The sequence below is a fragment of the Lampris incognitus genome, chromosome 18 (assembly GCF_029633865.1).
Source record: "Lampris incognitus isolate fLamInc1 chromosome 18, fLamInc1.hap2, whole genome shotgun sequence".
NCBI lineage: Eukaryota > Metazoa > Chordata > Actinopteri > Lampriformes > Lampridae > Lampris > Lampris incognitus.
Genome location: NC_079228.1, coordinates 30,319,219 through 30,342,799, shown reverse-complemented (window position 1 = coordinate 30,342,799; position 23,581 = coordinate 30,319,219). Strand labels below are relative to the sequence as shown.

Here is a 23,581-nt window from a genome sequence, read left to right as displayed (position 1 = left end):
AAGACGCTGTTCAAAAAACACATCCTCATTCTCTCGGCTATGTTTCCGATGGTGTAAATGACGCCCTATAACACTAGCACAGAGGATTTTGTGGACGACGGTACAGAAGCTAGCATGCAGCAATGCATTCTGGTACATGTAGGTGCTGTAGGAAAGACCCATAGAGCAGGACAGCACCGATTTCTCCTTTAGTATAGTAGTACACATTGAGGAGTTCACTTTACTGCTTCAATCCACTACATTACTCACCGGTATTGACTGTACATACACAAAACCATCAGTGAAATCTCCCTTTAAAAGTGCCATTGGAGCAATTATTTGTCTGCTAACTTAATTCAACCAATCACAGATCACTGATAGATCCTGGTTTCTCATTGGCTGTGTGTTGCAGGAGAACTTTGAGCAGAAACATGACCTGGTGATTGAGGAGACGGAGCTAAAACAAGTCGTGTACATCTATGACTGTAACAACTCTACCCTGCAGGTCAAGGGCAAGATCAACTCCATCATTGTAGGTGAGATACCTGTAAACACTTGTAGGGATGTAAACGTACTGCTTTTAATGTGAGATTTTAGATTTTTTTTTTTTATTCAAAACAATCTTATATATGTGTATGAAATTCCCCCTGTGTTCATTCTCCACAGACAACTGTAAGAAACTGGGTCTGGTGTTCGAGAATGTGGTCGGTATTGTGGAGATCATCAACTCCAAAGCCATTCAGCTGCAGGTGAGAATAACGTATTATCTTAAAATGCTGCCACACCCGAATCAGAGGCCCTCGCCTGACTGAAGTCTTATGCATAATGCAGACATGTGTGGACAGAAAAGTTCAAGTCAAGTCTGCACATACTGGGAATTTGTCTTGGTGGGACAGTCAACATAAAAACACAAGGGACATAAAGTAGAAGCAAACTAAGAGTGTCGAATCGTGTCTGTCGAAGAGTTACCTAAACACCAAAGAATAGTATCTCAATATCTAAGTTGGCTAAATATGTAAACTTTAAAAAAGTCTCTGCTTGATAGACAATGGACACCAATGTCTGTCAAGGTAAATTTATAAATACTTTTTAAGTTTCATGTTATTTCTATGTGTCCCTGTGAGCATTACACTAAGTAAATGAAAACTTATTTGGTAGCTCTTAACAGATTCAGACTCCTGGCCTCCATTTGAGGAATCAAGAACATTTTTATTTGTCATTTCATTTCATGTACTTGCGTAATGAAACAAAATATTGTCTCCCCCAGCCCACAGCAGTGCAACACAAAGACAAAAACACATATCCAATAACTACAAGAACACACATATCCAAACTAACACATATATCCAAACCAAAAAAAAAAAATCACTGTCCAAGGGAGCGAACGCCAGCCAGGGTGACTGTTGGTACTACCAGTCTGCATGGGCTAGCAGTTAGCTTAGCCTTCCCCACTTCCACGTCGTGTCAGACCGCCCTCGGTGTTACCTCCTCGGGCGCAGCTTCGGGCAGGGCCATGGTCCTTGGGCCCACAGGACACAGCAGACCAAGCTCTCCCAGCCGATCCAGCGCCAGCTCTCCCAGCCATCAAGCAAAGACAAAACTTAGACGCAAACATGGACAAAGACACTGCATGGATGGCACTGGGTGAGGCTGCCGCAAACATGAATTCGCGCCACAATCTTCCCACGCCGATAGTGAGTGAGGCCGCTGCAAACAATAATTCGCACCGCCATCTTCCCACACCGGAAGTGGATCACCCACGTCAATATTGTCTGCTTCTAATTATTAAATATGTCATATATTGGCTTGCCCCATATGGGACCTACGTCAGAGGGCTGTTCATTCCATTAGCGTATACGTACACCGGCGTGTAACATACAACGTCTCAGTGGTGGTCTTCTCTCTACAGGCGTTGGGGAAAGTTCCCACCATCTCCATCAACAAGACGGAGGGCTGTCAGGTCTACCTGAGTAAAACCTCTCTGGACTGTGGCATTGTCAGTGCCAAGAGCTCTGAGATGAACATCCTGGTACCAGAAGGAGACGACGACTATGTGAGTGTCTGACATCAGACAACATCTGACCCCCAAAAACCATTTAGTCTGTTGTAATGACCCTACCGACATTATCATGAACTGTAAAAGATGCTTTGTGTTAATAATTACAGCAATGTGTCAGCATTAGGAATACTGAATATCTATCTATATTTAAATCTATCTAGACAGATATTTTTCAGTCGATAAAAGGATTCCCTACAGCAGACTTTGTGTTGCTCCGATACTTAGAAGGAAAAGTGTCTGCATTGTGAATAGTTTGAAAGTTTCCTATAAAATGGTGGAAATATTTTTGTTTACAAAGAAAGAAGTAGTGTGCATGTGTGCAAATACGTATATGTAATATGAGGAATTGGAAAACTGATGTCGCACTAAACTTCCAGACCAAACTTCGACCCGTGTACCGAGTTTGCGCATATGAGAACGACACTTAATTTTTTCGTGGTTCTCAATCAGGTCCTCAGGTACCACTAGTGCTGCTGATTTTCTATTCTGACATTTAGCTCATTACATCCACCTGTTGTTCCAGGTGTAAAACCTCCCTGATTGGAGTAACTTGAAGAAAAAAAAAACACACACACAATAGCAGTCACCAACTCTGCTCCTGGAGAGCTACCATCCTGCTTTCAACTGGTCTTCACAAGCCTAATTCAACCACACCTGATTCTACTGATTACCTACTTACCACAACCTTGATTAACGAATCAGATCTGTTAAATTAGGGTGGGATCAGGTGTCCCTACAGACACACTTGACCTTTCGCAAAGTACCGCCCCAGAACGGTGCTTGTCCAATCCTACCTTAGCAACAGTTTCTATGTGAGGGAGGTCCATCAAGCTTTCAAACACACAACAAAATGCTGAAACAGTGTGCCTATGGGATCTGCAAATCGGATACTAGATATGTGAAAAGTTTGGAGGGGGTGTAATTTTCTTTCCCTTCCCAAAACCCAGAACGCAAGAAGCGCAATGTCGGCAATAGATTTCGCTGTATAGCAGACCCCATGGCCAGCTTAATCCATCCAAAATCAACAAAAATACCTGCCTGCTCCAAGCTAAGCTTGCTACTAGCTATTATTGATAGCTAATACAGCTAACGTATTATTACTGTTACTTTTACCCACACAATGCGCTGATTTCTTCCTTCATGTTTTGGTGTTTTCCAGCTACTTCCTGGATACTTCTGAAATGCTTGACGGGCATAGCAACAGTAACTAAGGGGGGCGGGACTTTGCGAAAGGTCAATTGGCTGTGTCCTGGTCGCTGCACTAGTGCCTCCTTTGGTCGGTCGGGGCACCTGTTGGGGGGGGGGACTGGGGGGAATAGCGTGATCCTCCCACGCACGCACTACGTCCCCCTGGTGAAACTCCTCACTGTCAGGTGAAAAGAAGCGGCTGGCGACTCCACATGTATCGGCGGAGGGGTGTGGTAGTCTGCAGCCCTCCCCGGATCGGCAGAGCGGGTGGAGCAGAGATCGGGACGGCTCAGAAGGGTGGGGTGATTGGCTGGATACAATTGGGCAGAAAAGGGGGGGGTTAAAGAAAAAAGGTTGGAGTGAAAACCAGGTAGCTCTCCAGGAGCAGGGTCGGTGACCATATAACTAAACGGTAGAACAGAAAACCAGCCTGGGGACCTCATTGAAAACAACTGGTTTACTGGGTGTGCATGTTTTAATGTGTGTTTTATTTAGGTAAAGTCTGGTGGTTTATTGGAACTTTCCACATAGGCAGCAGTTGTTTTTGGCAGCTAACCTTGAGACTTGTGTACTCTCAGAGGGAGTTTCCGGTGCCGGAGCAGTTCAAGACAGTTTGGGATGGAACGAAGCTGGTGACAGATCCCACAGAGCTCGCTGGCTGACCGCTGACACGCCATGATCACCATCATCACTCTTCCTCTTTGGTTCAAATATGTCGCTGTGTCTCCAGTCCCAGTGTATTCCTTCAAGTTGTTTTTTTTTCGGTCACGTATTGTTTGTCCAGTCAAATAAGTGTATTGTTTTTTGTTTTTTGTACCCAGACGCTGTAACGGATAATTACTGGTCAGTTTACTGTAGGCCATATGGTAGCTTGTGATGAGATGTTTCTCCATGGCACTTTGAAACGTGATTTTGAAAAACCTGACGATTGTTTGAAGTTTGTTTCCCTACCTCTGAAGTCCAGTAACCCAACTGCAAGGCCGCGGTACCAACTACATAGTGTACGAGGTCTTCCCTGCATGGTGTTTGGGTTAGTTTTCATTGGGAATAAAAGGGACCTCCTGGGTTTGGAAACCCCACACTAAAGAAACTGTATGCTGTAATAAAATTGCGTTCCGTTGCGATAGAAAATCAACTTTCTCAATTTCTCCAATGAACTGTCAGAATTTTGATTGATTACTTAAAAGGGACTCGTATTTTTAATGTTTGAGGTGAATGTTAATGTTTAGGTACTTCATCGTTGCAAAATATGCAACCGATCACAGCCACACAGAGTAAACTATAGAGGTCTTTTATGTGCACACACAATCATTGGTGGCCAATTACAAAAGCCTTAATTTGAAGTGTGTGACACGCTGTATTTGGTTTTACAATATCCTAGATGAGAACCCCCCCCCCCCCGTCTGTTCTATTGTCTTCATCACTTTCTCCATTTGTTGAGCACATGGTAATGTCCAAATACTATTCCACTAATGAAGTGGTTTATGCTAAATTGTTTTTATACTTTCTATTGCGTTGACTGCAGACAAGAGGTCACGGTTTCACCAGTGGGTGAGATGTTTCAGGAAGTGGGTTAGATGGTGAGAAGAATGTAGCATGTGATGCAAGAGGTATGTAACAAACCTGCATAGTTCAGCTAAATACATGGCTGCTACTGTGTCCAAGTAATCAATTTCCCAGCACTATGTCTGTATGCCTTAATATGCTGAAATGCAAATAGTTGTTGAATGCAAATTCTATCTACTTGTATGCTCAATTCATGCCTACAAACATTTTACTGTCTGAAGTCCTAAGTGTATGTCACCACATTTTGTATTATAACGCTCAAGGACAGCGGCATAAAAGGGGGTGTTGGAATACACTGCTTGTTGATTTATTCAGCTAAAATGTAATGAAATTATCATTTTTCAGATAAATTTATCCCTGTGTTTCTTCTAGTGTTACAGGGTATCATTACAAAAGATATTGTGATGGTCATTTTTGTATCAGAATATCAGGAAGAAATGGTGTTCTACACAAAGCTCACACTTAGTACAACAAAGAAAGTGTAAAACCAGAGATAGAAAGGAGATGGAAAACACTGAGCAAAAGATGAGGTAAAGGTAACTTACAAGAGTGTATCCAGTATAAAGCAAGGCTCAGTCATTCAGTTGGACTGTTTTTTTGCAAATTAAAAACAAAATTACAAGGGTTATCAATAAAGCACGTGTGATTTCAAGTGCTGATGTAGTGGGGAAAGTATCACTTTTAAGACCTCTACTTTAAATAATAATGTAAAAAAAAGTTTTATTTGGATATCAAGTGGACAGTGGACATTTAGACATCACCAAGACAACTTCCAAAACAACACAAGTAAGCCCTGAGCAAAGATGTACTTCAAGTAGGCAACTTTGATAAACGATCATGTTTAAGAAAAAAATCTCTCAATGTTTGATTACCATATTTCCCTGAGAGTCCTGCGTAAAGAGCATCTCATCCTCCTCCTCCAACAGAGACTTGTAAGCAAACATTTTCTTCCCACTTCCAAAGCTTACATTGGTGTGATCTTTAAGTGGACTCCTGGCTGTCAGACCATGATGTGCTATAACCCTGAATCCTTCAGAGTCCTGGGTGAACAATGACGACAGACTCTCCTCCTCCTCAACCTCTCTCCAAGGTTGCTGCAGCTGACCTTTCTTCAGAGAAGAGCATCTTGGTGTAGGCCACTTGTGCTGTGAGGCAAGGCTGCCTCTCTCAGGCTTTTCTAGAATGTTCTTATGAGATGGCATATTCTTGGGCTCTGTCCACTTGTGACTTGAAAAAGCCCTGAGTGGAGAGAAAGACGAGCACTTCTTAGGAGATTTGTGAAGTGGAGATCTGGTGTTTTTTTTCTCTTTCTCCTTTTGAGATGACTGAAGGCACTTCAAATATTTTTGAGCAGAGTTTCTCCCTTTCATGTCCAGCCACACTCTGAAACCCTCCTCATTGTGCATGCTTTCAAGAACAGTCATCCCATCTTCACTGCCCTGCCTTGTGGTGGATTTTTCTTGGTGAGTGAGGTTGAATTGACTCTCAGAATCATGGTTAATGTAGTTGCACCGTATCATCTCATTAGGGACCATTAATTCCTGGGTGTTATGAGGGCTGCTGCAGGTGTTCCATGTCTCTTGACTACACCATTCTACAGCAGGGACACTTTCAACTGGGGGTGAAGAAGTTTTGGTGACTTTCTGCTTTCTTTCTGGCTCATTCATCTCTTCTGCCTCCTCTTTGGATTCATGGTCCATGTTAACAGAAGGTGGATAGCCTTCCCCGTAGTCTTCCTGACAGACCGCATGTTTATAATTGGTCATGCTTTTACTTTTCTTTTCAGGGCCTAATCCCTCTCTATCAACATCAGAATGTGGAGTGTAGGCATGGCACTCCATTGTGTTATTCAAGTTAGACAACTCACAATCCATGCCACGCTTCCGTTTTGTTCCAAATGCCAGAGGTGAGGTAGAGACACATTGAGTGGAAGTAGATGATGATGAGGGAGAATTTATTTGATCTGTATTTCTTGCTTCAGATGTAGACATCTTATTAAGAGCTGGTTGAAACAGGTGTGAAGATAAAATTAAACCAAATTATTTTAGACATTCAAGAAAAGTAATTACTCAACAACAGTAGTTATGGGAGATTTGTCATACGTAATCAAATAATTATTTTTAATAAAGATCTGTTGGCAAGAATATCTTATCTACTTACATCTATGCTGTGGTGCAAAATAGGAGGATATGGAACTTTGTTTGGTAATTGGCATTTTCATTTTGGTCTGAGTGAAGTTCAGTGCCACTGCCAGATTGTATCCTCCAGCGAAAGGGTTCAGTACTTTAGAAATGGGACAGGTAAACCGCTTCTAAAACGTAAAATACTGAGTCAATCAAACAGGTAATTACATGCTTTTAATTACCTGTAAATAAGAACATAACTTACTTTTAAGCAGAGCAGAGGAACATTTGTGGCTGCAGTTAACTAATATAAATGACAGTGTTTTTCAAAAAGCAAATATTGTCACAAAAGTCTTGCCAAACTATCAAAATGATTACCTGTTTAGCTCTTCCCTTTAGCTGAACAGTGTCCAACCAAACGCCACATTCCTCCTGAGTAGAGGCTTGTGATGTTGGTTTAGAGGTCTTCATGGTGGACAAGACACAGGATATGGTGAACACTGCATAAAAAAAAATCTGTATAAATAGTTTTCAAACAAATTTTGATTTGGTTCCATACCGGAGAATGAAATTGCTATATGCAATTTGACTTATGTACCTATGGTGTCTCTTGTCTGTGTTAATGCCTAAGGAAGAAAGTATTACTCCTATTTTAATGTACATTCCAATAAAGTGTCAGAGGATGGGGAGAAGTAAAAGTGTAATGCAAAGAACATCAGCATTGAAGTATACCGCCATGGTTAGGCTGCTTGCCCTAAAGTAGTTAAGCTTGCCTGGATCTTTGGATTTCACTGGCTGCAAGGCTACTCTAGTTCCTGTCATTGCACTGGGTACCTTGGATTGCCACTAAAGCCCATTTTTATTCCAATCTGACTTACCTACTTTCTTAGAACATTTACAATATAACCAGAGGCCTGCGATAAAATATCCGTTTAGCCTTCGTTAACTAGCTACTTGTTGATAACTGTTGTGCTGTCGGTATATGCCACAAATAGATACGTTAGGTTAAAAATAACCCCCCAGCACGGAGTTCGTTGTTTCCCACACAAGCAAAGTGTAGCAGTAGCCAATTATTATGATTATTATTATGATTACTATCACTATTATTATGATTATTATTATTATAAACTGAACCCACCTTGCTGAGAGAGCCTCTCTGCGTTTCGTTTGAGTCTGGCGCCAGATTATCTGATTCACACAAAAAACGCCGAGCCAGATGAAAAATTGGACAAATGTAGCTACAATATTATTTTTTTTGCCACAGCCTGTAAGTAGAAATATAATATATTAACGAAGTTCGGACTGAGTTGTTTTTGTTTTTGTTTTTTTTGTGCATCTGATTAATCTATAATTTTCATTTTTAAAATCTTCGAACTTCATGGATTTCGGCGCGGCACAAGAGGGGCGCCTACTTTAATGACGTCTATGGGGCCTAACGGGAGGGTGTGTTTACGTTGACGCCTCTTCCGTCTGCCAAGGTGGTGAGTGAAACGGTAAACGTTAGTTGATTAAACGCCACTCATCGAAAGCAGTCAGTGAAATATCAGTTTTGTTTTATTTCAGTAAACCTTTTAGCAATTCTGCATGTGTTGTACTGAAAGGAGTTGTCGTTAATATGGCAAATCACCACGGAAATACCAACAACCAAGCTTCGTTAGCTGCTAACGTAGCTAGCTGGTTTAATAAAATCAGTTTTGTCATTTCATTTAATTTTACCCCAAAGACATGTTATACAGGGTTGTTGATCATTTTTATCATTTGATTTAATGCTGTTCCAGATAGGTCTGTTGTTATTAGCTGCTCTTGGAGTACTAGTCGGCCAGGTTCTCCCACTAAGTCTTGCCTGCTTGGGTAAAACCCAGTAGGGCAGTCCATTTATGTTAAAAAGTTAAACCATTGAATTTGGTTAGCTGGCGTATTAAGGTGTAACTTGGAATATTAATATTTGTCTTTCTCAGTGTGAAATGTTACCCCTGAACAGATTCCATGTTATCCTCACCCAGTCTTTGTCATTTCAATCAATACTGTGAATTTGAACATCTCTCCCTTAAAGTCGGAAATCAGTCAAGGTTTTGATCTAGGAAAAATTCTTGTTGCTCCATTCTCGAAGAACTCGGAACTAATTTTGTAGACTTGTAGTATTGGTGCCGTTACTTATATTTTTACAAGGCTAGCAGAGATAACCAGAACGCGTCAAATTTGAAGTAAAAATCATCCGATTACTGTAGTTGCGTCTTCCATTCACTGTTTTTTAAATTCCTCCATTTTTCACTCATTTTACGCCTTTTGGCACATGTCTCCCTTTAGGCAACGGAAGAATCTCATTCACAAATCAAGACACAAATGTACAAGCTAATTAGAACTATATGTGGATTCTCATTTGGGTTATTTTTTCTTTAATTATGTTATGATCTATAATACCATTAGCAGTTACCTTGTTTACTGCTTTAATTTTTCTTCAGAAGTACTGCTATAGTTTATCTTAACTGTCTTCCTCAGATCATTGTGTGACTACTGCTTTCACCATGTTTCATGGAATTACAGGAGGAATGGGGGGAGGTAAGCAACCTCAATAAATTACAAGCCTGCACATTAGCTATGCACTCCATGCATACCAGAAAAAACGTAATTTATGACTAAATAAATGTATTTAACATTTTTTGGACTTTTTTTCAGCCCCAGCCAACAAACCTGAGTTATATGAGGTAAATTGCTTTTTGTTTCTAAAATAGGACCTGGCGTACAATTGTTTTTAAAATCCAAGATTAACAATTTGTTCTTACCAGTTTATGTTAAAAAAGGTTTGAGTACATTAGCTGTTCTGCTTCATCAGCCAAACTCAATCATTCTCACAAATAATGACTGCTGTTATAGGAGGTGAAATTATACAAAAATGCAAGAGAACGAGAAAAGTAAGTGTCTGATACACCAGTGAAGAGCCTAGAATAATCATATATAGAACCCAGGCTCCTTAATGAAGCCAATACTGTAACCTTGTTTCTGAAGGTATGACAACATGGCAGAGTTGTTTGCTGTAGTCAAAACTCTTCAGGCCCTTGAGAAAGCTTACATCAAAGACTGCGTCACACCTAATGAGTAAGTTGTAGCTGAATCTGTTTTGTTCCTTCATGAGAAAGATTGACAGAAAATGTAATGCTGTTAATACATGTTGGTGCATGTTTTTTCCTTGTACGTTGGTCTTCATGCATGGAAGTCTTCTGTTCCAGGTACACTGCTTCCTGCTCCAGACTTCTGGTTCAGTATAAAGCTGCGTTCAAACAGGTGCAGGGCTCTGATGTGGGCTCAATTGATGACTTTTGCAGGAAGTACAGGGTGAGTACTTGATTTGAGTGCAGACAATGGCTGAATTTATTGCATATACACCATAGAAGTTTATTATTTGTTATTTATACTTAATGTCTGAATAAACTAACCAGAGTCAGAATCAACTTTATTTGACATGTAGGTTTGCACACACATGGAATTTGACTCGTTTCATGGCTGTCACAGTGTACTTAACAAAGAATAACAACACAGTAATCTTCAGGAGTGACTATATAACGGTTAGCCATTTTGACACAATATACCATGTGGATGAAGCAGTGAAAAACAAAACAAACTCCATTATGTTTGACCTAACATTACTCACGTCTTGCTGTCATTTAGCTGGACTGCCCACTAGCCATGGAGAGAATCAAGGAGGATCGACCAATCACCATCAAGGATGACAAGGGCAACCTGAACCGCTGCATTGCAGATATAGTTTCGGTACGTCTCTTTTCCCCCACCATCATACTAAAAAACTGTAAAGGTCCTGGTAATGCTGTGATCAATTCTCGAGAAAAGGAGAGGGAATCGGATTTGGCTCGACTTTGCGTCACAACGTAGACTCATGAAAATGTCACATCATAGGGAAGCACCCTTTAACATGCTTGTTGCAACATTGTGAAATATAATATATAACTTGCACATTCTCAAACACTTAAGACAACCATCACTCAGGCATTGTGTCGACTGTCATGTTGCTGTTGTCGGTGAAAGTTGATATTCTATTCACTGACTGTATCAAGGGAAAACACATGAAGCATATTGTCCTTTGTCTCACCCTCCAGCTTTTTATCACTGTGATGGACAAACTGAGACTTGAGATCAGAGCCATGGATGAGGTAAAGCAACAAATGTTAAAATATCTAAAAAAAAAAAAAATTTTGTCACAGAGAAAGACCAAACTTTTTTTTAAATATTTTTTATTTTTAACCAGATACAACCAGACCTGAGAGAGCTGATGGAGACCATGAACAGAATAAGTAACATGCCGCCAGACAACGAGGCTAAGGACAAAGTCAGCCGTTGGTATGCCACATAGTTATTTATCAATATGATGTTGTTAAACTTTGTGTGACTCCAGAAGAGATGTTTTTCACCTTTTATAGTCTCAATGACATACTCAGCATGATTACACTGCTTGTCTTTCTCTTCTATCTTTTGGAATTAACTTTGAATTTAAAGCTGCAATCCCTGAGATTTTGCGTTATTTTATCCATTTAAAATGTGATGATTTTGGTGATTCTGTTGGACAGTCAATCAATACTACGATCGAATGGTGTTCCATTATAGTTGAATGTTGGAGGTAGAGAGAAATAGACTCATTGCAAGTGATTTCCTCAGACTACAAACAAGGTGTAGCAGCCATTGTGGCTCGTGTGCTCACGAGTAGATTGTCCGCACCCTTGTAAAATGCGATCCTCAGACCAAAGTTAATGCAGGCAGTCTAAACATCAAACTACAGCGTCACATTGTTTTACAGTTGTATTGATCATCTGTCTGACAGAAGCATGGCCACATCGACATTACATTTCAGTCTTTTTTCTTGCTGGAGTTGTTTCTTCTAACACGTACTCACTTGGCGCTGTGACCAGTGCTTGTCCTACCTGGTCAAAATAACTCAATGATATACAGAGACTGGCGTGCATCTCCAACCATGGCAATAGAAATTTCATCAAGACAATAAAAATGAAACGAGGTGCAATAAACGGGGTCAGCCCTATGTTCCCTCAGCCCTGTGGGTTAGCTATCGAATAGTTTAGCTACTGCTTAAGGTAAGCGTTGGGTTAGGTAGAGCTTGAGGTAGGTTGGGTTAAGTTTAGGTAAATTCAAGGAAATAGGGCTGAGGAGACATACACGCAACCCTTGCAAATCCGTGAGTTGGAATTTTTTTTATCTTTTTTTTTTTTAAACAAATTGATGCATTACTCATTTAGCGCCAAGCACACAGCTGGTCCCCGAGATGTCCACTTAAACATGTAAACTGTGACTTAACCTCATATTCAGAATCAGAATACTTTATTCATCCCCGAGGGGAAATTGGGTATATAATTGGGAAATAATCCTCAGAGGTCTGGAAGTGAACCGGAGTCTTGTTTCAATCCTCAGCGTTTTTATTGTCATGTTTCTTTTCTGTCTCAGGCTGACCACCCTCAGCAGCATGTCGGCCTCAGATGAGCTTGATGACTCTCAAGTGCGCCAGATGTTGTTTGACCTGGAGTCAGCCTACAATGCCTTCAACCGCTTCCTTCACTCCTCCTAAAGCCTTCATCCACCTTTCTGGACTCCTTCGATTCTGATACCCGTTTCAGAAATATTAAACACTACCTATTTTTTCTAACGGATGTGGTAGTAACTGTATCGATATCTGGACAGGTATTACTTTGATTCATATCCGACCAGTCCCCTCTTTTCTATGTGTATGTCATCTCCTATGCCCACATTTGTGCTGTGACATTCAGACATGCCCATCTTTAATTCAATGATTATGGTACACAACCCGCAGGTTGTCTGATCAGTGGCTAATCCAGAACAGGTTTGCAAGCTGACTGCAGCCTTGCACACTGGGCTCTTTATGTCCTATGAGATGCTCCATTAACTTGACAGGCCGGAGCGATAAAACCCTCTGCATCAGCCTGTCCTTGGTAAAACTGTTTACTTCTGACTTTATAATATCAAAAAGTGTCTATTTTGTACATAGTGTAGCAGGGAAACCAACGAAACAAGCTTAACAAATTCTATTAGACAAAATCGGCGCAGGCTGAAAGATTATGCCAGCTAAAGCTTTTATACAATTAGAAATTAGCCTTGACAAAGAGGGATGGAGAAGTTTTCTTAATGTCCGCTCACTGCCTGATAGGGCTCGAGAATCAAATATTTGGGGATAAATTAGCATTAATGGTTTTTGGATGCTTAATCAAGCTTCATATTACACCAAATTAGTTTCACCTTAGTGAACCTATATTTTGTAAATATCTTTAAATACCAGGTGCCAAAGGCTCAATCTGGTTCGTTGGTCGGTTTATGCTTTTTAGACTGCACTTGAAATTGATGGGAGACTATGGTGAAGGAATGGTATGCGTTTGTTTTTTGCTTTTTTCTTTCTACTCTCGTTAATATTTTAGCTACCAGGACTGTCTCAGTAAACATGACTAATTTTCTTATGTTCTTGAAATGTTAGGGTTTGGCCTCAAAGTGGGCAAAAGAAGGGTACATATCCCTTACTTGCTTACTAAATGTTTCAACCCTACATATTTATTAAGATTTATCATTGTAAATAGTTTTGAATTAAGCATGTAACACCTTTTTCATAATAAAGTTGAAAACTACCTCCAGTTAAGTTTGTATATCATGTTACGTATAACTTCTGCTGAGCAAAACATTTGTTGACATGAAACAGGTTCGTATCAATGTCCCATCGCCTCTCTAAGGAAAGGAAACTGATGGAAGAAGCTGCTGGCAAAGCCAAGTGGATGATGGGGGAAACCCATTTCACCTGCTTCTTACTAGCTGAGAAAGTGTTTTTTAAAAGACTTAAAACCTTTACTGTTATGAAAAAAAAGTGGAACAAAGAAATGAAGTTGGGTTTTTGTTTTTGTTTTTTTACTCATGTTACTTGAATTTCACATGAAAGTTTTCCTGTAACAACATGTAGTCTGGCTGCATTCTGAACTGGAGGTTATTTTACCCAGCAACAGAGATAATTACAAATCTGTAGATAAATTAAAACAAAACAAAAAAAAAACACAAACAGGTCAAAACATAGAAAACTATGGAAACTGAAATTACAATAGTAAATTACATAAACTTTAGAACAATGCCTGCAGTACAGAACATCAATAAATTACATAAACTTTAGAACAACGCCTGCAGTTGGTGCCAGACTTGGGCATAAACATTTTACAAGTAGAGAGGGAAAATATTTTGTATAAATACACAAGCAAGCACAAATCTTGTAGTTGAATTTGGTAAGGATTCTTGATCGTTTTTTTCCGTTTTACAGCCAAATGCCTGAAATAAGTTTGACTTGGGAGGCTGAAATGAGAGAGAAAAAAAAATGGACTCGACCAGCTCTCGGTGTTTTTCTGCAGTTGTTTCCTCCAGCTATGCCTTAGGGTGGTTTGACCCTGACTTGACAACCTCGTCAGTGACGGGCAACTCTGCTTTTGAAGATGAAAGAAGAATGTTATTCTTTCTTAAATTTCATAACAAAATTAACTTATGTGACTGTTACCTTCATCGCATCTCTCCAGCGCCACTCTCAGGAATTTGGTCACTTGGGGATGTTTTGTAATCTTGATCAGCGGCTCAACGTCAGAGCTGTCAATTGATGACTCTTGGTGAAAGAACACATGAAATTAAATATGGCTTCCTGTCTGACCCAGAATTCTCTACACTAGGGATGGGTACCGAAACCTGGTATTCAACGGGCACCGGTACTAAATTATTAAAGACCATAGTATTGATAAGCGCCAACGTTTAACAGTTCTGCTTGGGTATTGGAGAAATTAAGAAAATTTTCCTATTTATCTAGGCTATATAAACTTTATTTTACACCTTTAATCTCACCAACTCCGTTTCTAATTTGCAATGAGATTAAGACAGTCTATGATGCATTTTCGCTATTCCCATTCCAGAAGAGATCTCTCTCTTGGAGCCTGTCGTATGTGTGCTGACGAGCGGGGCCAGCTCTGTCGCACGTGCGTACCTCCCCCGCCCCCCCCCCACACACACAGAGCCTGCTCTTTGTGGCAATGATGGAGAGAATGAACGATCAAAAGTCTGGTTATACTTCACTAGAGTCGATGCTGACATGCTCGTTGCCACAAGTGCGGAAACACAAGCAATCTTTCAAAACATCTAGCGAAAGTACATCAAATACAGACAAAGAAATCCAGTTTTCGACTGCCTAGCTCATAGTTCATCTCTCATTGCCCCATCCACCTCAGGTATGTTATGTATGCTAGCAGCCTAGAGCCCAAACAGAGGTAACTAAATTGTCCAAACATGGGTTGATGATCAAAAGTAACGCTCTGTCCAGACATGAGAAAATAAATCCATCCATTATCCAAACCGCTAATCCTGCTCTCAGGGTCGCTGGAGCCTATCCCAGCAGTCCTTGGGCGGCAGGCGGAGTGACACCCTGGACAGGCTGCCAGACCATCACAGGGCACGCACGCGCGCACACACACACACACACACACACACACACACACACACACACACACACACACACACACACACACACACCTAGGGACAATTTAGTATGGCCAATTCAGCTGACCTACATGTCTTTGGACTGTGGGAGGAAACCAGATCACCCGTAGGAAACCCACGCAGACACGGGGAGAACATGCAAACTCCACACAGAGGATGACCCCAGGTCGCCCCCTAAGGTTAGACTACCCCGGGGCTCGAACCCAGGACCTTCTTACTGTGAGGCGACCGCGCTAACCACTGCGCCACCATGCCCTTACTGTGAGGCAACCGTGCTAACCACTGCGCCACCGTGCCTGAGAAAATAAAGCAATGTTAATTCTGTTCTTAATTTATTTTGTGTTTTTCTCTTAAAAAACAATCAAGAAGAACCGATAGGAGTACCATTAAAGTACCGGATTGATAAGCAGTATCAGTAAGAGTAGCGGTACCATTAAAATCTTAACGATACCCATCCCTACTCTACACAGTCAGCTAGTCATTTTGCAAGGCAGCCATGTACATTTTCAAGAACAATTCTCACTCAAATTTACACAGCAGGACATATACCTCGCACCCCCAACAAACAAGCAGCTCCAGATTCGTAATTCTGAATGGTTTTTCATTTCCGCTTACCATCCATGGTGCGATTTGACACAGTCTGCTTTCTTGACTGTTTCTTAGGTGACGCTCTGGCAGGAGTGATGGCCTTCTTCGGAGAAGCATTGGCCCTCTTCCTCTTCGGGGTTGTTGCATTTCTTGCACCTCTTTGCAGCTTTGTTTTCCCGAGGTCGGTCAAAGGTTCATCATCTGAGCTTTCATCAGTTATCGCTGTCAAAAATAAATAAAAAACAGGCCTTGAAAATCTGTTTAACTATATTTCATGTCAAGTAGGCATGAATGGCTCAAAACATAACCACAACAGGAAAAACATCTCGAACTGCAACCAAACACACTTTTAATCTATAAAGGAATACTCGAGTAGTATTTCGGTGGTCAGGAAATGACGCCCCGTAACAGTTTTGAAAGGACTGTTGATACAAAGACGTAATACCCTGTTTCTTCCTTCTGGCTGGAATGCTTCTTGACACCGGTGTTTTCTTTGCAGGTTCATCGTGCTTTGTAAAAAGCTTTGCCAAGGGCACGTCATCATCTGAACTGCCATCTGAGCTGCCATCCTTTCGATCTATGAATGGTTTTTCATACAGTCCTTAGGTGGTAAGGAGTTGATGCTCTGTAACCATTTCAAAAGCACTCCTGATAGATCAAAGATTGAATACCTTGTCTCTTCCTTTTGGTTGTAGTAGTTCTCGACACCGGCATCTTCTTTACAGGTTTATGCTGCTTGTCAATAAGCTTTACCATGGGAACATCATCTGAGGACAACAAGGCCATCATGTTCACAAAAATTAGTACATGACAATCTGGCATCTGACAAACCCCAACCCAAATTAAATTGCTTTTAGATGTCCGATATCTGTTTTATTATACCGAGGACTAACTTTTGGTCTTTACCTTTTGGTTTTGTTTTCCTCCCGTTGGATGAAACCTTTTTATCAGAAAGGCTCTTCCTTGTATTTGTTTTTATCAATGGCTCATTGGAGCTGTCACTGGAAGGCTCTAGACACGAAGATGAAAAAAAAAATTGCAGCAACTTATTTGTATTTACTGGTCATAAACAAGAGAAAAATATTGATTTAAGCAGTGGACACTTCAGCATACAGGTGCTATTAGAGAAGTATCAGAGAGAACAAAAATGCTTGATTGTAGAGGTCTATACCTCCAAACCTACCCAGTTTCTCTGGAGCACTATTTTTGCTTCTCTTAGTTCTTGTTCTGGACAGCATGAGAGGCACCTCCGTCGGTGGCCGTGTCTTCACTCTGTTGGAGAGTTCATTCAAAGGCTCATCGTCCGAGCTAACGCCATCATCTGGATTAGACAGACAGCAAAAACATATCAGTAAATATCTGGTGGACAGAATGTTTGCTTTCTTCTGCAAGACATGTGTACATCGTGTGTATATGAAGTGGGCTCATATGGGAAGTCCTGACCAGTAGGATGTCTCTTCACTATACCACACCTCACTGCTTCTATCACAGAAAGTTGAATCAGTTCATCTGGACAACGTTTATTGAGAGAGGAACGTTTCATTGGACAGGGAGTCAAAGAGGCCATCTATGTGGCAGGAGCATCAGAACAGCTGAGACGCGTATTTTCCAAACATCACATCTCAGTTGCTTTCAAACCCCAAAACACACTGCACCAGAAATTGGTCCACCCCAAGGATCAGGTCCCCTGGCACAAACAGAGCAATAGTGTATGCTGTTAAGTACTGGGAGGATTGCCATGACTTGTACATCAGGGAAACCAAACAGACGCTGGCCAAGAGGATGGCCCAACACAGAACAGCTAACGCGTCAGGCCAGGACTCCACCCACGGTCTACACCCATCTACAGGCCAGTGGCCACTCTTTCAAGGATGAGGCTGTGCACATCCTTGATGGGGAGGAATGCTGATATGAATAGGGAGTCAAAGAGGCCATCTATGTGAATAGGGAACAACCCTTCCCTGAACCGGGGGGGGGGGGGGCTAAAAGCACATCTGTCACCATCTTATAATGCTGTGATTGCAACCCTTCCCCAATCCTTTGTGAACAGTACACATGGCCATTGAAACTCTAGTTAATGGTCACGGCAATTTGCATATGAAACTGATTGTTTTCAGTCATTATGCCACTGTATTGTTTACCTGCAGTCAGCTGAGACTGAAGAAGTTGCTTAGATGAGTGATGAAATGTTCCTCTCAATAAACGTGTCCAGAAGAACAGACTGAACGTTCTGTGATTTTTTTCCCTACTTCTCAACTCACTAGCAACACTACCATCTTCATCCTCACCACTCACCATTCTCCTTTGCCAAAGAGGTGTTAGAAGTGAGAGCTGAACACTTTGTCTTTTGACACTGCTGTTGGTCACCCTGTGACTTTTTCAGGAACTCTACCAAAGGAACATCGTCATCGTTATCGTCACAGCTTTCCTTGTCTGAAAATTCAAAAAGAAAGCAGGATTTATGACCACCTGTCATACAATTTAGAGAAGACAGTCTACCAGCTTAGTTTCAAAATTATTTTCTACGCTTTTACCAATTTTTTTTTCTACTTTAAACAAAAATGACCATATATATACATTACAAGCTCTGCTTGTCTTAGAGATTTTCCAAATATGTGTATGGTTAATGCAGAATTTAGCGTATTGTTCATATATCCATCTATTATCCAAACCGCTTATCTCGCGGGGATGCTGGAGCCTATCCCAGCAGTCATTGGGCGGCAGGCAGGGAGACACCCTGGACAAGCCGCCAGTCCATCACAGGGCCCACACACACACACACACACACACACCTAGGGACAATTTTAGTACAGCCGATTCACCTGACCTTCATGTCTTTGGACTGTGGGAGGAAACTGAAGCACCCGGAGGAAACCCACGCAGACACGGGGAGAACATGCAAACTCCACACACAGGATGACCTGGGATGGCCCCCAAGGTTGGACTACCCCAGGGCTCGAACCCAGGACCTTCTTGCTGTGAGGCGACCGCGCTAACCACTGCCACCGCCGTGCCGTCAATATAAGTTCATCACCTGATTTCTCATCTGTACCACTGATGCTATCTGATTTGCTTTTCCTATTTCTTAGCTGGTGAAGATGATTTTGTCAGTGGGATCAGAAGCTCATCATCTGAGGTGGCATCTAACCTTTTAGATAGCAGAAGTTAAATTAAAACCTTTTAAGGATCTCTGATGTTTGAGGTGAGACTTATTGTAAGTCGCTTTGGATAAACGCGTCGGCTAAATGACTGTAATGTAATAGAAAGACACAATATTACACTTAAATCCTCACGTAAATGAGAACAAGAAAAGTGTAACCATAACTCGGTATAGGCCTGCGTGACTGGACACATTTCTCAATGGGAAGTAGTATACTAAAATCCCTTACGACAAGAACTCTAAAATTAAGACTTAAAATACTATTCAGCCACACTAAAGACTTTTAAAGGCCTTTCAGGGATGGGCAACATGATCCAGAAAGGGCCGGTGTTGGTGCAGGTCTTTCTGGATCATGTTGCCCATTCCTGGCAGGTAATAATCAAGAGATCTAACACCCCTACAGACATTGCAGACATGAACTAGCCATTTCTATCACTTTCCTTAACAAGCCGGTCATTTTGACCGTTTTGGATTTTAAAGTTTAATAAGTTTTGTGGAAAATAAAAGATAGACCTGCCGCTCACTAAATGGCCCTAAAATTGCATATATTTGCATTAAAATAAGTTTTAGATCAATTGTACAAAAAAGTTATAAGATCTACCTAAAATGACCATGATCGGTCAACATGACCGCACGTAATTTGCGTGATTGTGCGTGTTTATCGCATCATTTCCTTTTAATTTTTGTGTCAGCCGTTTCTTAACAGACATACTAACATATGTAATGCATTAATATCTCAACTGGGTCTTTATCTTGACAGAATATAGAGTTTAAAAACCGCCGGTCATTTTGACCGCCCATGGTCGTTCTAGTAGTTTTTAAGTTCCGGTTGTTGTTTGGGACTGTTTCATTAGTTAATTTCAGTTCTTTTTTTTCACATTTCACGTTTTATAGGCCTTGTTGCATTTGTCAGATTAGCAATATGTGTTTTCTGTTTTGTTTTTCAGGTAATATTTTCACTTTTTCAATTTTGCTGTTCAAGTTCAACCATGTCTCTGAAGTTTAAATTGTTTAAAAAAATAGTCTTATAGTTGTTAAAATGTTGATTTCATTCATTTCCATCCATCCATCCAAACCGCCTATCCTGCCCTCAGGGTCGCTGGAGCCCATCCCAGCAACCACCAGGCGGCAGGCAGGGAGACACCCCAGACCATCTCACTCACACGCACGCACGCACGCACGCACGCACGCACACGCACACACACACACACACACATTCACACCTAGGGAAAATTTAGTACAGCCGATTCACCTGACCTACAAGTCTTTGGACTGTGGGAGGAAGCCAGAGCCCCCGGAGCAAACCCATGCAGACATGAGGAGAACATGCAAACTCCGAACAGGACGACCCGGGACGACCCCCAAAGTTGGACTACCGCAGGGCTCGAACCCAGGACCTTCTTGCTGTGAGGCGACCGCGCTAACCACTGCGCCACTGTGCCGCCCCCTATACACCATTATTTTAATAATAATCATTACATTTATATAGCACTTTTCTAGACACCAAAGCACTTCACGTTTTCTTATTAAGACATTGTGTTGGGTTTCCAGAATCTAACAGTGTCTTGATTACCTACTATAATAGTTACCATTATAATCCAGCATTTGATTCTTGGTTAATAAAAAATAATCATACATTGTATAAAAATAAGCCTATTGATTGTAGATGCTTAAACAAATTATTTCCCCCGTTTCCCCCCTTTGTGACTCTGAGGTCACATCAGAGTTAAAGTGTCCAAATCAACAACATAAGAAAAGTACACTCATTAAACATAAAAATCTCAGTAGTGAATCAAAATGAACACAGTCATAGGTGGGGGCGAAAAACCCAGTACAGCTATGTCTCCTTGTAACACTGGGAAAATTCCCCCACAGCCTCCTAATGCCAACCGTCCATCCGTAGGGTGACCACTTAAAAGCCTACAACCTGTTGCATAGGTCCTGTGATTGCATAGATATTAATGTAAACTTGCAATGAGATCAAAATACTTGTTTCCAAAATTGGCGAAATGTCGTGCATATGCTCAAGCAAACTGAAATCAGATAAAGGTCTAAGGTGAAATCAAAATTTTATCAAAGTGCGGTCAAAATACATCAAAATATATACTTACTAAAAGACCAGCCTCCATAAACAAAGTCAGTACAACACGTGATGAATATAACATAATCGTGATAAATATATTATAACTGTGATGACTGTAATATAATTGAGACGAATATTGGAGGGGAAGAGAAGTGCAAACAAAGGTCTTCCCAAGGCTCTATCTTGTGGCTATGAGAGTGCTCGCTGTTCCTGCCACCAGTGCACCAGTGGAGAGGGTATTTAGTCACGGAGACCTTATTATTCCCTGTGATGGCCTGGCGGCCTGTCCAGGGCATCTCCCAGCCCGTCGCCCAACAACTGCTGGGATAGGCTCCAGCATCCTCGCAACCCTGAGAGCAGAACAAGTGGCTTGGACAATGGATGGAATGGAAGAGGAGATCTTCTGTACTTCAACCCAGATGCTTTATGCATCGTTGAGGGTCACCACTGTGGAGAGGTTACAAGCACATTCGACGCACAGTGGCTCGGATTCGGTTTCAGTCATTTCCTAACAGACATACTAACATATACAATGCATTAATATCTCAATTGGGTATTTATCTTGACAGAATATAGAGCTTAAAAACCAGTGGTCATTTTGACCGCCCATGGTTGTTTTAGGTAGGAGTGAAATCCCAGTCGTTCTAGTATTAAATTGTCATTTTAGCAAATCGCTAGATTTACTGGGATGTCAGGGCGGCTGGGCTTCATTATTCATGGCATTTTCTGTCCTGTTGTAAGTGTTTGAGCTCAATTACTCAACCCCAACCTGTTATTGGGACACTGTGCTTACTGGTTTTTGCATTTTTTCCCCCCAGTATTAGCAAGTTTTTCCTCACCACTTTTGTCTTTTCCAGAACTTTCATCAGAGTCGAGTGTCCAGTGCTGTGTGTTTTCACTCTGGTGTGTGTCATCCCTCTGTCGCTTCTCCAGAAAGTTGGACAGAGGTATGTCATCATCTGAGGTCAGAAATGTTATATGACATATCAATACTATTAAAAAATGGCATTATATACTGTGAATGACATAGGTTGGCTAAGAAAAAAATGGTCCATAATCTAAACATTTGACTAATCATCTGTTGCTCTTATCTTCATACTTGATATGAATCTAACTCGACCTCAGACTGCATATACTGTAGGCTCACATGGTGTAAAGAGGTCTGATAAATATTCCAGGGTCAGCTTTAAAAATTCTCGGTAACATTTTGAAAATTATAACTTTACAGGAAGCCAAAGCAAAAAAACAAAAACAAAAAAACCCCCAAGAATGCTCCCATTTTTTTAACCAATCAATAAGTCATGAATAGAGTGATTTACAATAATCGAAGCATGAGGAAACAAAAGCATAAATACCTTTCTCAAAGGACAACAAAAAACAAAACAAAAAAACACGATTTTTTAAACGATTCAGCTGGATATACGATGGATCACACAACTCTTTCCACCTGTTAATCAAGGTTATCCAACCAAGCAGTTACACTTGTGATTCTATTAGTCAACCAATAGTAAGGATAAGCGGTTTGGCTAATGAATGGATGGATAGTCTTTTCTATGGACCTTGAATTGTAGACTCAGGTGTGTGTAATTGCTTGGTTGGATCAAAGACCTGCAACCACACCAGCCCTTTTTAGAACATGTTGCCCATCCCCGAGTCCTAAAAACTCACTCCAACACTTGACATTTTCAATTTTCACACACACACACACACACACACACACACACACACACACACACACACACACACACACACACACACACACACACACACACACACACAGAGTTCAAAACTATATAGCTGCGAAAACTCCCAGCTTTCACTCGAAGAGAATAGTGCAGTGATGTTACCTGATGGATCATCTACCATACTCATTATTTCCTCAGTGTAGAATAGCTTGAAGCTAACTTTGCGCTTGGTTGGCTGGGTGCTGTAGCCCTCTGATCGGTTTGTAATGTTCGCTTAGCCAACAACCAGTTAAGAGCCAAATACGGAGAGAACCGTCTCAGTAAATTTTCAAGTTCAGACCTCAAAACGTTAAACTATCAGCCCCATCTGCTTGCGGCGACGCCAAATTCGTCCGTCTTCCCATTGTCACTTGGAGGCTTGGCACCCTGTCGACTGTTGATGACGTGACGTCGCCACTAATATAAGTATGACGTATAGACTTCTTCCTGGTTTTTATTGGCGGTTGGCATCCGAAACGTCTCGATGTGTGCTCAATAGACCACCGGAACACTTCCGGGTACCTTGACAACAGCACGCCAGGAGAGGGGGATAGAAAACCCAAGCCGCCA

At 41.3% G+C, this 23,581-nt stretch overlaps 4 protein-coding genes across 7 annotated transcripts in view; 2 read left to right on the top strand and 2 right to left on the bottom strand.

Moving 5' to 3' along the window:
- cap2 (cyclase associated actin cytoskeleton regulatory protein 2) overlaps nt 1-5,648 on the top strand; it is a 37,581-nt gene extending 31,933 nt beyond the window's left edge. The window contains exons 10-13 of the mRNA XM_056298302.1: nt 392-515; nt 646-728; nt 1,889-2,032; nt 3,805-5,648. Coding sequence (XP_056154277.1) covers nt 392-515; nt 646-728; nt 1,889-2,032; nt 3,805-3,888 — 435 coding nt within the window. The 3' untranslated portion in view covers nt 3,889-5,648. The remainder of the gene's footprint in view (nt 1-391; nt 516-645; nt 729-1,888; nt 2,033-3,804) is intronic.
- Nucleotide 5,649: 1 nt separating this feature from the next.
- On the bottom strand, nt 5,650-7,386 carry LOC130128415 (uncharacterized). The gene is made up of 3 exons (XM_056298029.1): nt 7,294-7,386; nt 6,953-7,103; nt 5,650-6,794 (listed from the first exon to the last, which is right to left on the bottom strand). Exons 1-3 carry the CDS (start codon nt 7,384-7,386, stop codon nt 5,650-5,652), a joined length of 1,389 nt encoding a protein of 462 aa, XP_056154004.1.
- A 978-nt stretch (nt 7,387-8,364) lies between these two features.
- On the top strand, nt 8,365-13,569 carry vps28 (VPS28 subunit of ESCRT-I). Of its 3 annotated transcripts, none has more exons than XM_056298376.1 (10): nt 8,365-8,408; nt 9,415-9,474; nt 9,592-9,620; nt 9,790-9,827; nt 9,922-10,011; nt 10,143-10,248; nt 10,582-10,683; nt 11,028-11,081; nt 11,177-11,268; nt 12,382-13,569. In XM_056298376.1, exons 2-10 carry the CDS (start codon nt 9,441-9,443, stop codon nt 12,500-12,502), a joined length of 666 nt encoding a protein of 221 aa, XP_056154351.1. In that variant the 5' UTR covers nt 8,365-8,408; nt 9,415-9,440; the 3' UTR covers nt 12,503-13,569. The 3 variants fall into 3 exon arrangements, with proteins under 3 accessions (XP_056154351.1, XP_056154352.1, XP_056154353.1); XM_056298377.1 differs by having other exon boundaries at nt 8,385-8,396; XM_056298378.1 differs by lacking the exons at nt 8,365-8,408; nt 9,790-9,827.
- Nucleotides 13,570-13,807: 238 nt separating this feature from the next.
- Nucleotides 13,808-23,390, bottom strand: LOC130128957 (nucleolar protein dao-5-like). Of its 2 annotated transcripts, none has more exons than XM_056298735.1 (10): nt 23,135-23,390; nt 22,127-22,246; nt 18,340-18,477; nt 17,228-17,365; nt 16,951-17,055; nt 16,716-16,811; nt 16,490-16,621; nt 16,072-16,266; nt 14,474-14,575; nt 13,808-14,402 (listed from the first exon to the last, which is right to left on the bottom strand). In XM_056298735.1, the coding sequence occupies exons 1-10, from the start codon at nt 23,157-23,159 to the stop codon at nt 14,344-14,346; spliced, it is 1,110 nt and encodes a 369-aa protein (XP_056154710.1). In that variant the 5' UTR covers nt 23,160-23,390; the 3' UTR covers nt 13,808-14,343. The 2 variants fall into 2 exon arrangements, with proteins under 2 accessions (XP_056154710.1, XP_056154713.1); XM_056298738.1 differs by having other exon boundaries at nt 13,808-14,399.
- Nucleotides 23,391-23,581: the final 191 nt, after the last annotated feature.

Bases quoted from the DNA above. Each gene is read 5' to 3' on its own strand.
- LOC130128415 (XM_056298029.1), bottom strand. From the start codon at position 7,386: ATGAAGACCTCTAAACCAACATCACAAGCCTCTACTCAGGAGGAATGT. The intron at 7,104-7,293 runs GTAATCATTTTG...TTTACGTTTTAG, and splicing joins TAAAGGGAAGAGCTAAACAG to AAGCGGTTTACCTGTCCCAT. The intron at 6,795-6,952 runs GTAAGTAGATAA...TGTTTCAACCAG, and splicing joins TTTTGCACCACAGCATAGAT to CTCTTAATAAGATGTCTACA.
- LOC130128957 (XM_056298735.1), bottom strand. From the start codon at position 23,159: ATGAGTATGGTAGATGATCCATCAG. The intron at 22,247-23,134 runs GTAACATCACTG...TTCTGACCTCAG, and splicing joins TATGGTAGATGATCCATCAG to ATGATGACATACCTCTGTCC. The intron at 17,366-18,339 runs GTGAGTGGTGAG...TGTCTAATCCAG, and splicing joins CTCTTTGGCAAAGGAGAATG to ATGATGGCGTTAGCTCGGAC.
- vps28 (XM_056298376.1), top strand. From the start codon at position 9,441: ATGTTTCATGGAATTACAGGAGGAATGGGGGGAG. The intron at 9,621-9,789 runs GTAAATTGCTTT...CTGCTGTTATAG, and splicing joins ACAAACCTGAGTTATATGAG to GAGGTGAAATTATACAAAAA. The intron at 10,249-10,581 runs GTGAGTACTTGA...GCTGTCATTTAG, and splicing joins ACTTTTGCAGGAAGTACAGG to CTGGACTGCCCACTAGCCAT.